This window comes from Miscanthus floridulus, chromosome 16 (assembly GCF_019320115.1).
Source record: "Miscanthus floridulus cultivar M001 chromosome 16, ASM1932011v1, whole genome shotgun sequence".
Classification (NCBI taxonomy): Eukaryota; Viridiplantae; Streptophyta; class Magnoliopsida; order Poales; family Poaceae; genus Miscanthus; species Miscanthus floridulus.
Window position 1 is genome coordinate 19544873 of NC_089595.1, and position 15512 is coordinate 19560384.

At 48.7% G+C, this 15512-nt stretch overlaps 2 protein-coding genes across 4 annotated transcripts; both read right to left on the bottom strand.

The window, feature by feature from the left end:
* Positions 1–333: 333 nt before the first annotated feature.
* LOC136512389 (uncharacterized) lies at positions 334–3281 on the bottom strand. The gene is made up of 3 exons (XM_066506354.1): positions 1497–3281; positions 1151–1272; positions 334–662 (listed from the first exon to the last, which is right to left on the bottom strand). Exons 1-3 carry the CDS (start codon positions 1774–1776, stop codon positions 498–500), a joined length of 567 nt encoding a protein of 188 aa, XP_066362451.1. The 5' UTR covers positions 1777–3281; the 3' UTR covers positions 334–497.
* Positions 3282–3774: 493 nt separating this feature from the next.
* On the bottom strand, positions 3775–12195 carry LOC136512045 (uncharacterized). Of its 3 annotated transcripts, XM_066506054.1 has the most exons (6): positions 10932–12195; positions 10494–10824; positions 9600–10394; positions 7919–9064; positions 5040–6962; positions 4789–4948 (listed from the first exon to the last, which is right to left on the bottom strand). In XM_066506054.1, exons 2-6 carry the CDS (start codon positions 10699–10701, stop codon positions 4929–4931), a joined length of 4092 nt encoding a protein of 1363 aa, XP_066362151.1. In that variant the 5' UTR covers positions 10702–10824; positions 10932–12195; the 3' UTR covers positions 4789–4928. The 3 variants fall into 3 exon arrangements, with proteins under 3 accessions (XP_066362150.1, XP_066362149.1, XP_066362151.1); XM_066506053.1 differs by having other exon boundaries at positions 3775–6962; positions 11605–12191; XM_066506052.1 differs by having other exon boundaries at positions 3775–6962; positions 10932–12191.
* Between the last annotated feature and the right edge of the window lie 3317 nt (positions 12196–15512).

Here is a 15512-nt window from a genome sequence, read left to right on the forward strand (position 1 = left end):
GATGACTGGAGACAGTGGAATACCGAATACCAATCTACATCAAGTTCATACATGTCTTTTTTTAGAATCGCAACTATCATTAAGATATTTTGCAATCCGATGTAAAATTGTATCCAATACATCAAAAGTTCAAAACTGATGGAACAGATGACAGAGGTAGTTCGGAAGATCAATATATTAGCAAGCATTAGTAGCTTCAAATTCTGTATCATGGCATAAGTGTACCAAAACCATATGTTGCAGACAATGGTCATTCCAGGCACAGTAGCTCCATCACATCACTTATTCTAAATACATCAAAGAAAACAAACTCCAAACATGGACTTATGAAAATAGTATCAAAACCAATTCCAGCATTTGATATTACTATTCAAAGAAGTGGTAAAACTAGTCTTCCACCACAAGAATTATGACATTCTAGACTATGTGGAAAAAAGGGGGAGAAAATAGAGCAGCAGAAACAAGTTAGACGCCTTGCATTTTCCAGAGCAGCCCCCTTATGCCATTGCAGTTTTCTTTTCTTCCTCAAGCTGTTTTAGCTCTATCAACCTTTCTGCCCATGCCCGCTCTCTTGCCACATCAGCCATCTTCCTTTCTGTTCGTTCTGCCTCCTTTCTCTTAACAGCAGCAGAATACTGTGCTCTGCGCTTCTTCTTCTCAGCCTGTACGAGTAAGAATGCATTTAAGCACTTGATTAGAAACTAAGGGCGATACATCAACTCTAACTAGAAATATAGAGCTCAGACCCAGGTAACACAACTCAGGCATATCGACTGACTTGTTTAGATCCATACTTCAGTTTACCAATGTATTTCGATGCCATACTTAGATTATGTCATTCACTTGCCTGGGGTCCAGGAAAAGGAACAGATTATAAAACGGTGAACCAATAGAAGGTTGATTTTAAACTCTGCAGAGCACCGCTGGAAAGAACTGAGTGACATATAGAGTTATATGTAGTTCCATTTCATGGTGACACTTAGGACTGCTAGGCAGTCTACCATGAACTCTCAAGATTTTATTGGTCAAAAATGTCTTTCCCTTCCAGCATAAGGAACCACAAGGTAGACTTAGATAGCATAAAACAGAGTATCGTAGCAGGAAGCTCGACAGAAAAGTAATGGCTATAGAGAATGCAAAGTGTATTCACCATGATAAAGTCCTTGCGCTGCTTGATCCGCTTCTTCTCCTTCCTCCCTCGCACGCTCCCTTGGTTCGGCTGGCTAGCTGGAATGGGCTCGTCAGGCTTGCACTTCACCCAGTAGTATGGACCTGCGGACGACACATCATGAACAATAATTAGACAATTGAAAAAACAGACGAACAATTCTTCTAAATACTACGCTTAACCATCAAACTCACAGAAACTCTGAAAATAAACTACAGAACACAGCCACACTTCAATCGAGCTGCGAATGGGACAACATAAATGCAAAAATAGCCAGATCGAAGCATCTCGACAGCTAGAAACGAAAGGGTGGAGAAATCCTCCACACCTTTGGGGCGCAGGCTGGCCCTCTTCCGGCGGTTGGCGAAGCCCGGCCGGCGCTTCGGGAACCGGGTGTCCATGAGCCCGGCGAAGAGGGTGGCCCCCATAGACGGCGCCTGCGAGGCGGTGACGGCGGCGCCGGCGGAGAAGGGGCGGAGCCCGATCGGATCCAGGAACCGAAGAGGAGCGGGGGGAGGAGGAAGTGGATGCGGGGCGCGACGGGGGAGAACCGCCGCCGGCGAGGAGAGCGCCGGAAGGGCTCGCCGGAGAGCTCGGAGCAGCGCCATTGGAGAAGGTTCTAGAAGGTCGCTGCCCTGATGGGCTAGGGTTTTACTAGCAGGGATGCGCGGGGAGAATGCAAGGGCCGAGTGTGCTGCGTGCGTTTGTGCACGTGCTAGTTACGTATTTTCCATTCTACGCAAACGGTCTACCAAAGGCGTACTCCTTCCGGTTGCATAGAATGTATTTCTCGCTCTTCAAGTACTCCATCACCATCATCAGTCTTAAAAATTAACTAGATTTATATTTATAAAAATAGTATCAGTATTTATATCTCTAAATAGACTTATTTTAAAACATATTATATAATTAATCTAATAATATGTATTCAATGTTATACATATTAATATTTTCTATGTTGCTGGACAAGGTTGATATTTGTTTACTCCTTGAGTTGTCTTGTGGTTTTGTCGTGCTTTATCATGATCCTTATTGTGTGTGTGAATTAAAAAAAAAGGCACGTAAGACATTTGTGTCCTTCCTTTGTTGTCACGAGCCTTCTTGTGGCTTCCTCCTGCTTCCCCTCAACCTCAAGTCCCTTCATGTGTAACCATTAAAACTTCCACATAAGTGGTTCGACATCCCGCCAAGTTAGGGTTTGAGTAGGCGGGTTCAATGTTCTGACGAAAACAAATTTAAAGTGGCGGTTTTACTAAGTATAATAGTCTAGTGTGATGGCAAAAAAGTTGTCAGATCAATGGATGGTGGGTATAGCTATCGATTGAGAACATTGTATGGATCATGATGGATGATGGGTATAACTAGCGATTGAGTTTATTGGGAACCACCATAGGCGAAGGAGGGTAACCAAGGTGAGGTCAGGATTTTTAGAAGGACATCGACAAATTTTACTGTATTTTTATTAGAAGAGTAAAGAAACATCTACAACTTGGCCAAGCGACCACCCACTTAAGACTTCCTGCAGGTCGCGAGCAAATGACTGCACAATCATTGGATCATTGACAAGCAATAGATTGACCGGAAGCTAGCAGCCAGCGATTAAGAAATGGATGGTTGTCTGCCGTCCATGGGAAGAGGCCCAAGGCAAGGCGTGGCCTTGTAGGCTCAGAGCTATTATGGACGAAAAATACATGCGGAAAGGAGAGAGGAGATGAAAACAAAACAAGAAGGGCAGATCATTTTTCAGGAAAAAAAACCCAAAACAAAGGGATTTTTCAAGTTTTCGCTACAGGCTACAGCGGCCGTTTATCATCTTCAGCTGACACGATGAGATCGAAGCGAACAAAGCATCAAGGTCATGGCTGGCGTAGCTGCTGCTGGACCAGGACCACCAACACCAACCGTCCAACCCTACACGCTGCGGAAAGAGCCGGCGCCAAAAGAAGCTCGTGAAACCAAAAGCGATCCCGACCCGCAGGCGCCGCTAGGAAATCCAGCTCCAACCAGAAATTCACGTGCAGCAGAGTCAAAAGCTATGGGGGGTTCTTCCGGCGAGCACTATTCAAATCACACACTTCGAGGGCACGATGACCAGGCAACACAGACAATGGAGTCCAAGGGCCAGTTTGGTTGCTGAAAAATTTGGCAAAACACTACTGTAGTGTTTTCGTTGTTATTTAATAATTAGTGTCCAATCATAGTCTAATTAGACTTAAAAGATTCGTCTCGTAGATTTCGTCTAAACTGTGTAATTGGTTTTATTTTTTATTTATATTTAATGCTTCATGCATACGTCCAAAGATTCGATGTGACGAAAAATCTTGAAAATTTTGGTATTTTGAGAGAGAACTAAACAGGGCCCAAGAAAAACCAGAAGTCCAGAACGATGTGTCCATGTCCTTTCAGCACTGCAAATGTGGAAGTAACAAGGAGAATTGCAATAGCAGATTAGCAGCTCCAGATTTTAATGGCACAGTTGTTCAGCTTCAACATGAAAGGAGAGGAGTAGCGCATCCCTGCATCTGGGCACACAGCCGCACAGGTGATGAAACCGTAGAAATGTTATAGGCAAAACCAGAAGATGACCCAACGGCCAACGAGAAATCTCAACCAAAACTCCACCCATCAGACTAGGATACTGAATTAGGCATTACCATATTACAAAGATCTGTGAGGTTTCTGCATAAACTGACAAAATCAAACCCTGCTGACAAACACCTAGTCACCTCTAGTGAACCTACAGCACTGTGCCACTGTTGACATGTCAAGCTACCAAAAGGTATGGAGCTGCAGAAAAGGTAAAAATGTTAATGCCAGTAAATAACATGTAACCCGACAGCTACTGCAAAGCCTACAAATAGTATGGGCAGGAAAGCCATTCACTTTCCCTCATTTGATGATTCCATTTAAGTTACAAAAAACTAAATATGATACAAGGAGCAACAAAACAAGCACTAGAGCTGCTACCGCTAACGGTGCTACCTGCTTCCTATGTCCTTCCAAGGATCCACGTCACTGCCCATAATCTTAGAACCTGGACCATACTGAGCCTTGAGAGCTGCAGCCACAGGGTCTGAGACGTTGCTAACGAGGATACCAGCACCCCCAAAACGGGCGACTCTACCAGGCTGCTGGAAACCCGAGATGAGTTCCAGACCATTCCTCTTCTGCGGATCAGAAAACCTTTCCAGCCGCTTGGGATCTGATTGATGTGGCGACACTAAAGGTTGTTGATAATCTGGGAACACACCAAGCGTGCCATTCTTAGCCGAGTAAAACGGTACACCGGCCAAGGATCTCTGGCACTTTGCCATCACGAGCAGAGGCTCAGGTTGCGTCATGCTTCCATCCAGATGGCCATAGCTCCTCGCTGATCTTTCCTCCAGACCCAAATGTGGAGTGATGCCAGGCCTGGAAGAACAAACCACACGATCCTTTGGATTGTTCATCAATCTCACAGATGATGTGTCAATCTTTGGTGAGGGAGGCTTGCTCTTGCTACCATTACACGACGAGCCAGAACTTTGCAAGGTCGACTGCTGGCTGAGAATCTGCCCAAACAACTTGACATCACCAGGCCGCTTTTGTTGCTCATCACCCTCAGAGCTTGTATTGCGAGAGCAAGGCCTCAAAGAGCCTTCCAGTACTTCTTCGTGTTTTCTAGGACGTTGAATCCCATCAGAACTGTTTGGAAGACACAAGCTGCTGGACCTGCCATTCTGGAATTTTGTTTGGGTGAACCGATCGGTTTGTGAAGTACTCACAGTGCCACTTGCAGTTCTTTCAGAAAAAATTGGTAATTCAGTTGTCAGATGATGATTCATAAAACCATCAATATTACGAAATAATGTGTGGATTGTGTGCTGATTACCAGATGGGTCTTTAAAAGCTGGGTACTTGCTCATGTCTTTAGCCCCTATAGCACTGCTGACTCTGTTGCCACTGTCCTCAAAGTTGGGCGTAGTTATTGAGGCTATGCCCTCAAAACGAAATGCAGTGGGATCAGGAAGCACTGAACTGAACTGCACAGGCATTAAATCCTTCGGGGTAAGGGGGGTAACCAGTGGCTTTGGTTTCAGCAGGGGCATATCTCCTGGTACAGAATGCTGATAACTTGAAGTGAATGCAGGACTAACGGTGGAAGCACCAGTCATGTTTGAGATGTGAACACTGTCCTTGATACAATTATCTGAAGCTAAGAAAGCTGAGGCACCAGAATTTCCCGTTTTCATTGGTGTGTTATCAAGAGCATGGTGTGAACATTCTTCCACCCGGGAAGGATCAGTACCAGTACCTTCAGCTTTGTCTGTTTGAAGTGCCTCTATAGAATGTAAACTGGATCTTACTTCCGAGTGCGTGGCCATTGCATGCTTAGTTGAAGAGCTGATGGCACTACTACTATGTATGTTTACTTGGTCATCGACGTCATCAGTTCCTTGCAGCTTATCTGTGCTTTCTGGGCAATTGATGTCAATAGGACCAACTTGGTGAGTACCATCACTGGACCTCTTATCATCAACAATGCAGCAATTTTTATCAGCTTCCTTCTCGTCTTCCTCAATTTTAACATCAACATCACACCCATTTGATATATCTCCTTCTGCCTGCTTAGAGATTTTTATAACAGAGTTAGGCCCTCCAATGGCTCCTTCAGTAGGACAAACATCTATCACAATCTTTGAACAAGACTGTGTGCTACAGATAGCTGAATCAATATCCACAGCGCAGGCCTCGTCAGTATCAGTCCTCCCTCCATTGGTGTCACTAGCTGGCATACTAACATCGGCTGCCCCTTGATGGATCAAATCCAAACCGAGTGATTTCCGAGCCTTACTAAAGAACACTTTGCACTGTTCATATGACTTGCTCTTCACACATGACGAGATCTGAGCAAAATCCTTTCCGTAGTTATTCATAGCCTCAATGAAAATTGACTTCTCATCATCATTCCAATCAACTGGATCAACTTCACACTCTTGATCAGAGAGTGTGTCTTCCTCATCAACGATTTTATCATTTTCTTGGGATAAGACATGCTCCACTCTTTTCATGCTAATCTTCTGGCCAGGATCAGCAGAACTAGTAATGCATGAGCCCATTCCATCAGGAGAGAGAGTGCCACATATGCCTGCTAGTACATCAGCTGCTACTGATTCTCTCTCATGCAAAGGCACATTGTCAATGCACTCCTTATCAGAAGATCTTTTAGCCACAAAAGGAACATTGGGCCCATATGATATCCGGATGAGGGATTTCGCAGAAATTTTCTCCACCCGGTTTGCATATTCAAGGCCATGGGCTGCTACTACTGATGCTGCCCCAAGCATATCAAGAGAAGCAGCATTTGACTCAGGATTCCATTTCTGTCCAGATTTCGCTCCAAGATAATTGCTGGTGGGTTGCTGTTGACGAAGGTCCAACAGTTTCTTCACTTCTCGGAAGCTGTCTGATTTATGATGCTTGTAGTAGAACTCCACACAGTCTGCAGTAGTTTTATGTGTTATGAAACTGGAGATTTTGGAGAAATCCTTGCCAAATTTAGCAAGCATCTCCATAAAAATTTCCTTTTCTTCTTGAGTCCACGGATTTATCATCACCCTTTCCTTCTCAACTAAAACAGGATCCTCAACCAGCCCATTCTTGCTCAGAAACCTCAAACATTCCTTCTCTTTCTCATCAATAATCAGTGCAGGCATTTTCAAGTAATTTCTGCAGCGCTTAATTTGGAATTCTGAAAACAACTTCCTTGCAACATCTGACATTTCCGGAGTTGAAAATGTACTTAAATTACCAGCTGCAAACAAAAATAAACAAGTCAATATAGAACAAAAATAAACAAGTCAATATAGAGCGAAGGACAAAAGCATGGGATTTCAACTAGGGTACAGATAACCATTCATATAAAATATGGAAGCAAAAAGATACCAGAAATAGAGAAGAAATCTACGAAAAGTGACAGTTCCAAACAAAATAAGACCAAATATTCAGTATGCTTGGGTTCACACAGAAAATTGAACTTCGAGCACAGTATTATCATTGTAGCACTAAATAAAGATATACAGTTCAATTCTTCATTTTAGGTTCCTGCACTGTATAGTTTTTACCTATCATAACAGTACCATGGAAATCCAGTCAACACTTAGACTACAGGACATAAACATGCCACTTTGTAAAGACTTGCACATCAATATATGTTATAAAGCTATCAAATGCATGACTACATAAAAAGAAGTTTACACGGTCATGCTAACATATGAAACAGAAATAGGTAGTCCAAAAAATCAAGACTTGATCATTGATAAACCAACACGAAGGACAGGATGTTTGACATCCGTTATCTAGAGCTGCTATTCAATGGATTGCAATTGGCTTCGTGGGTGAATAAATATGTTTAGGGATTTTTAGTACATGGTTTTATTTCACTATAATTTATTTGGGGGGAAAGGCCAGCAAGTATCATGCTGCTGAAACAACAAATACACAGCAGTAGTAAGTAAATTATCAAAATCTGATATATGAACTACTCTCCATTTTAATGTGAAGTAGGACAAGCTAATTAGTTCATCTAACGCTCATATGTTTCCTTGGTAATTTACTAAACAATCTATCATCATAATATACACCATGAGCAGGAGATTGACATATGAGTATGAGAACTTATAAAAGCTGAAGCAGGAGTGATACACGACATTTTAAATGTAGATGAAGTTTAACACAAATTGTGATATAAAATGAAAACATAATACTGACCAGGCATAGTTAATCGTGAGCGGTTAGAGGAGCGTTGCCTCTGAGATCCAATTTGCGATGTTCGGTTGCTCTGATCAATGCGCTTATTAGACTTTGAACGCTGTTTCTTTGCAGAAAGTAGTCGCACATCCTCTTTCCACAAGTGATGATATGCCTTGAACTTCATTGTAAGAATCTGCTGTTTCAACCTCAGCCTGGTTTTACGTACTCCAAGCCTTTCTTTGACAATCAAATCACTCTTCCTTTGGCTCAGAAGATGACTTGATGCCAACATCTCAAGGCCAGGTGTATCAGCAGGCAATGATTTAAATAGCACTTCATTCATTTCTTTGGCTATATCATTATTTGCAGATGTGACAGAACCGAGTAAATCAGACTTATGATCATGGTATGTACATTGCATCACTGCTAGGTCATCACTAACTTCTATTTTCATGGAATCAGCATTAGCATGGCACGAAGAAGTTTCCAGCCTGTCATTGTCAATATCATTTTGAGACCCAGCTTCTTCAGAAGCTTTCAATAAGCTAAGATCAGCAGCTGCACAGGCCTTACCCTCAGCGACTCCAGGAGATACAGCACTCTCTTCTGAAGGAACTGTATTTGCATTGCGAACTGGAGCTGCTTCAATTTCCATCATATCAGCACCTTTGACATCAGCATCCCCCACAGGTACCTTAGGAGAACCAATGAACTCCCCCGGTACTTTTATCATATCAGATGCATCACAGATCTCCACACTTCCAGGGACCTTTGATGTCCCACTGGAAGGTGAAAGATTTTCTGTATGTGTCACCCCTGTGGGAGAACCCTCAAGAGTCGTTACAGCCTCAGTATTCACAGATTTAAGTTCGCCTTCCAATGAATCAATCTCAAGTTCAGTCTTTTCAATCTCCTTGGAAATGCTTTCCTTCAGTAGGAGCAGCTTACGTGTACTGGTCGGGCCATTTGAATCCCCAGAACAAGAATCATCATGTTGGATAAGTTCAACAAGCATGTTTGCAAGGGAATTAACAGGATCATCACCGAGCTCATCTAACTTGATGGAAAATTCATTACTGAAAGTTTTATCATCAGCTTCCAAGACATCTTTAGTAGAGTTAGTGACCGTATTTGGCGTCATTTCACATGATTTATCTTCAGGTGCTGCAATCAAGATATAGGAGAGTTATTACGCTACCATAAACTATGTGAAACACAGTGTTTTCAACTATGGTACATTCTGCACACGAAGTATCTAGAATGCTGATCGAAAGAGTCATTAACCATAGGGACCAAAACGGTTATCTCTAAAGCATAAATGTTTTGGTACAAAAGAAAACCAAAAAAAAAAAGCTGAGTGAAGGTTACTGCACAACATGACCAATGAAAATCGAAGGATCTCCGAATTACTGTTGAAGACCATGGGAAGGTATGCTTTCAGTCAATCAGGTAAGACAAATGACACACATGGCAACCAAGGGAATGTGTGAACCTCAATACAAATATCCACAAACTGTTTCGATTCCTTTATGATTTTAGAACTAACTCAACAACAGAATGGAACCTAGATTAACTGAGCCCACAAACAAGAAGCACCGGGTATTAGAATTATCTATGTATGAAACCAGTGGGGAAACAGGGTATTAAGATGAATCAAGCTAGCAAGGAGACAGATCAAAAATCAAAACGGGTTGCATACCTGGGGAACAATATGGTGGTGCAGTAACTGGAGATGAGCATCGCACAGGGGCAGACAAAAGCACAGGCGCAGCAGGCGGTGCCGGTGGTGCTGCCGCAGGCGCAGGCTCAGGCGCTGGTGCAGCAGGAGGTACAGGTGCAACACAAGGTGCAGGCAGAGGCACAAGAGAAGCGGTCTTCTGTTCGCCATCAGCTGGACTTCCATCAGCAACAGCTTCAGCAGGATCCGCAGGGCCTTGCACCTTCTGCTTCTCATACTTGGCCAAACCTTGCCCCCATCCGAGGCGAGCCTTCTTCCTTGGTGCCTCATCCTCCGTCCCGTGAGGGCCTGCCACGGCCAGAGGCTGAGCTGAAGCCTCCTTCACTGAGGCAGAGAGCCGAGTGGTTTGGCCAACAGCATCTGCTGCTTCAGATCTGCTCTCCCTTCTCCGCCATGGAGTCACCCGTGGGAGGTTGTCCCTATCCCCCCTGTCAACTCTATTGCCCGGAGGGTCATAGCAGATCGGAACAGCGACTGACCTCAACGGAGACCTTCTGGGGGGTGGCGGAGGGGGCTGCTCTGGATGGTTTCTGGAGAAGTCATTTCCGTAGCCGCCCCTGTATGGGGACCTCCGGTATGAACCCCTCATGTCACGGCCGTCCCTGCGGCCACCGCCGCCATACCTACCGAAACCCTTGTATCCCCCGCCGTCGTCCTCCGCCCAGTACCGTTCAGAGCGCGACGGCGTGTAGACAGGCGGCGGGTCATCAGGGTAGGAGCGGTCGTACGCGCCGCCGCCCTGTCGGTAGTAGCCTTCTGAAATAGCAGAGCGGTTGGAGGAAATTAAAGGCGCCGGAGGGGGCCGCAGAGGCGGCGGCGGCATCAGATCTGAGGATTTGCGAGGGGCAGGCCTACCTGAGGAGGCCGACGGCGGCGCCCGGCGCGGCGAGGGCCGCGAGTGGTCCCGCAGGGGCGGTGGCGGCGGCGGGTGGTACGGCGAGTCCCGCCAGCGCGGCGGCGTGGGGGCGGGCGGCAGGAGCGGGTCGGCCCCGCCGCCGCCGCCGTCGTGCCTGCGGCCCTCCCGGTACAGATAGTCCCTTCGATCCGGCGGCGGCGGAGGCATCCACGGCGCCGTTGTCGTCGTCGTCCCAGCGGCGGCTGCACCAGGCTCCGGCCGCCGCCGCAAATCACATGCGCGCGGCGAAGCCAACTCTGGGGCGCGTCTGACCTCCTAGCCGTCGAAAACCTACACAGAGGCACACAAACGGAGTCAGCGGGAACCACGCGTGCGTCAGGTTAAGGAAGCCCGGCCTGCCGGCGGCGGCGAGACGGATTCAGGAGCTCAGGACTCACGGTTTCCAAGCGGAGGCGGCACCGGGTTTGGCAGGGCAAGGGCGCCCAGCCCCTGAGGATATGTAGACGCGGCGTGGGCGGGGCAGCAGCCTGCCGCCCGCCACCGGTCGGCGAGGGAGCCGCGGAACAAAAAGAGAATAGGCGATGCGAAGCGCCCCGGCGGCGCGGGCAGGCGCTCCAAGGGTCGGCGGTCGCGGAGGCAGGGCGGGCGGGGCACGGCGCGCGCTGATCTGCGCCCGCGCCGAGGGTCGTCGGCGGTGGGCCTGGGGCCCTCTGGGGGCGTGGAGAGGTGGAAGAGGTGAGGCCGTGAGGGAGGCTGGAGAGGTGAGGCCGTGAGGGAGAGGGAGAGAGGACAAGGAAAGGGGAGAGGAAACGGAGGCCGCGCCAACGTGAGCCGATAAAGCGGACGCGCCCGGCCGGCCCTGAGCCCGATTTGATGCGCGCCCCTCAAGTCCGCGGCCCCCCGTAGAGAGAGAAACAGCCGGGAGGAAAAAGAAATAATTCCCGGGATTTCCCCCATTTAATAACAACCTGTTTTTATTTTATTTATTTATTATTTGTTTTATTTAATTATCCGGTGAAAAAAAAAGGGGCGGAACACGGAAAGGATAAGCGAGATCGGCAGGCGACGCGCCACGCAAGCAAGCAACAAACACCCAGCAAAACTTCCTACCTGGCCCGGCGAGTTACCGCTTCTGCCCCCGGCCCACCGCGGGATTCACGGTAACGCCAGCCCCCGATCGACGGCCAGGATCAGGGGGGCGATGGCAGATGCCGTAATTCACGCGGACTCCCAGGGGCAGTCCGGAACGGGCACGTTCCCATCCGTCCCCACCGACGACGACGACGACGACGCCGCCGGCGAGCTCCACGATCCGCGCCGCTTGTCGCCCCGGCGAGCGCGGCCATTCGCGACGCCGGAGCAGCCCCGGCGGCTGCCGATCCGCGCCGCGCGCCCGTCGTCTGGGAGCGGATGGATGGATCGATCGCGACGCGGCGGAGCGGAATTGAGCGGCGAGGTGAGGCGCCGGGATCTGTGATGGGGGCAGCCAGCGAGGCGAGCAGCAGCCGTCGTGGATCTGGTGGGGGTAGCGAGCGAGGCGAGCAGCAGCCGTCGCCGTGAGGAGGCTGCTCCGATCTGCTTCCGGCAGCAGCGCGGCCGATCTGCGGGGAGGTTATGCTTGCGCTGCATGGGTTGGGGCATCGGGGGATTTTCGGTGGCACCGCCGCGGGTTGGCTTTGGGTGGCCGGAGAGGAGGGATCCGGGCCGCTTGGTGAGGAGACGGACGGCTTGGATTGGCTCTGGCGAGAGGTCGGAAAGCAATCATGGCACGATTAGCGCGTGTTTAGTTCCAGAAAGTTGGAATTTGGGGGTACGGTAGCATTTTTGTTTTTATTTGGTAATTAGTGTTTAAATATGGACTAATTAGGCTCAAAACGTTCGTCTCGCAATTTCCCACCAAACTGTGTAATTAGTTTTTTTTTTGTCTATATTTAATGCTCCATACACGGGCTACAAATATTCGATGTGATGGGTACTGTAGCACTTTTTAGGATTTAGGGTGTAAACCAGGGCTTGAATGATTAGATGCTGGTAGGAGTACTATTAGTACGAGCCTAGTGCGAACGGCTTTGGGTGGGACGGGGGCGGGTGAAAGCGATTTCGCATGGGCCCCCTTGCCGCCTAGCTTTGCTTGAGATCAGGTCCACAGTTGCGCCCTCAGGGAACCAGGCTGTTGTGGATGCTTTCTAACGTTTAAAAAAAGAAGTTTGTGGATGCTTTTTTAGTTTTGTTTTTTGTGTTAGTGTTATTCAATTAATCATGGTATATATCAACATCTGCATAGTTTTCTTAAATATATTGGGTACGTAGAATTTTTATGTCACTGCTACCTTCGTCAAACCGCCCCCGTACACACACAAAACAAAAACAAAGCTATTTTAAATTTAAGTAAAATTATGGGAGAAAAGTTTAAATTTATGACAATAAATAGTCATCATGAAATTGTATTGCAACATCCACGGTTTGCAGCGTCCGAGCTTGTGGACGAGTGCTTCGTTGGTCGTGTCGGAAATAAAAGCTTCCGCATCCACGATATCCGCAAGCTCATGGCACTGCTTAGAAAAGCGGTGGGTGTACTTGCGCAGAGTCTCTCCCGCTTTTTGCTTGCAGGCTTTGAGATCCCAAGAATTTTCAGGGCGCACATACGTGCCCCGAAAGTTCCCTACAAAGATGCGTTTGAAGTCTGCCCACGAGTGGATGCTGTCCGCGGGGAGATGCTCGAGCCATGCTCAGGCCGTAAGGTAGAGCGACAAGTATTGAATGATGAAGACATCGTCATCCGCCCCGCCTGCTCGACAGGCGAGGCGGAAGTCTTCCAACCACACGGCGGGGTTGGTGTCTCTGGAGTATTTGACGATATTCAGCGACGCGCGAAAGCGCGTAGGGAATGGTGTCTGTCGGATCCTTTTTGCAAACGCCTACAGTCCGCAGGCGTCCGGGCTTGGGCTGCGTCGAGCTTACCGAACCCTGGGATGTCGGCCATGGTTGTCTGGGTCGTTGTCACCGTAGTGTAGTTGATCTTTGCCTCCCCAGTCCGGCCCAGGGCGCCTGGCGCTCTAGGCCAGTCAGGCATTGAGGTTCCCGACGTAGCGGCTACGTGCTAGGGAGGGTTCCCGCCTACGCGCCGAGGAGATGTGAACGAAGCTGGCCTCGGGGTGCCGTCTCTTTGCGGAGCTTTGAGCCAACAGGTTCCAACAGGTCTAGCAACCCCTGATGGACGCGCTTTCCTTCGTCGGTCGAGGGTTCGGGGACCGTCCGCATGATCATGGCGGCCACCGCGACATTCTAGCTAGCGCGAGGGAAGACATGTGTCTCCCTCTTGCCCTACTAGATTTGATCGTATACTCGGTGTGCCCGCTCCCTCGCGCCCTCAGCGTCGAGGTGTTACGGGCTAGGGCATCCGTCGCCGCGACATTCATTGGCCTCATCGGCTTCACGGGCCCTAGCTCATTCCAGGTGGTCCTGGTCGTACTCGCCCTGTTCTCCGGGGTGCGTGGAATCGAATAGGCATAGTCCTCTGCGTCCTCCGCAGGTGCCACCCCATCCTCTGAGAGATGCAACATGTTGCATTCTCTTAGCGGATGGTAGCTCCCCTCGGAATCGGACTCAGTGTCCGTGTTCTCAGGGGTCACCAATAGGAGGTCATAGATGGACTCTAGGTCCTGCTCCATCATCCCCACAAACTCGAAAGACTCTAGCGTTGTCAAATGACCATCGCGCCTGACGAGCTCCCTCTCGAAGAGTGTGATCGCATCCCTCATTTCAAAGGGTAGTGCGGTGCTGGGGTTCTAGAATTCGGCCTCTAGCGGTAGGGGCCCGCTTCCGAAGAGTTGGGTGAAAGCGTTCGCCAACACGTAGAAAACACATCGGCTTAGCTCTAGCTCAGGATTCGCCCTGAGATATGCGTCGATTCTGCATGCTAGCACATTAGAGTTGACGATCGTGGGACTAGCTCAGGCCGGTCTATGATCAGGCATCGAGATGTGCGGTGGAGCCGCATTCTCTTCGCTGAGTTTGCAGCTGACCCAGGTGGTCGGCCATGAAGTCTAGGTCCCCGAAGCGTAGAGCTTGGCCGGGGAGAAGACTGTTGACGGGCGCTGGCCCGTCAATGTCGACGAACTTAAGGCTTCTGAAGCGGATGCTACCGCCGGGGGCCACGCCAAGAGCAAGCCCGACGTAGGTGAAGGGAGCCATCACATCCTTCTCAACAATGAGAGTGCGTGATTGTCCCCTACCGCGTCAACTGTTAGTGTTTTGTAAACCAGACTAGTAAATTTATATGATTGTCGCGTTGCTTTAGAAAGACAATGGTAGCATCCAAAAGATATGAGGATTTATACTAGTTTAGGCCGGAGCTCTACGTCCAGTCTCAGAGATGATCGAGTGCATGTTCCTCGTTTAAATGTTCTGAAGTTCTTATAATGGGGGTGCAAGAATGGTGAAAGATGTTGGAGAGCTAGAGCTAGGAGATGGACTGCCTAAAGAAAAGCTCCAGAAGCCCTACTACGATGGAGAATGAGTGAAAATGGTAGAGGATGTCTTAAGATGGTGCCTTGGTTGCTCTTATATAGAGTTCGAGGCCAGGGCATGTACAAAGAAGGAGGTTCTCCTGACCGAAGGGTTGTGAGCCTGAGGAAGGTCCTAGCTAACTTGGCTTGCAAGCTACGTCGTCTTGTGGTGCACGTTCGGGCGTGGTTGTCATCACGGTCCTATGGCCATGTTGCGGCATGGTGTGGCGTGGTGCTACTGTGCCAGCTGTGGTGGCACTGTAGGCACAGTGGAGGTTCACTTTGTCGTCCTGTGCGACATGGTCTGCACCATGGTCTTCGTCATCGCCTCCTGGTTTCCTAGGGTGTCGTACAGGAGTTGGCAGCCGCCCCCAGGTCGTCGGTCGCCTTGTTGGCTGGAGAAGCTAAGGGCCACGACCTTGATCGTTGGGGACGTGGCTCCTACCAGTCCGGATGGCCTCTAGGTCAAGGCCTTCGTCGCGGATCCCATCCCGTAGTGGGTGGAATCGT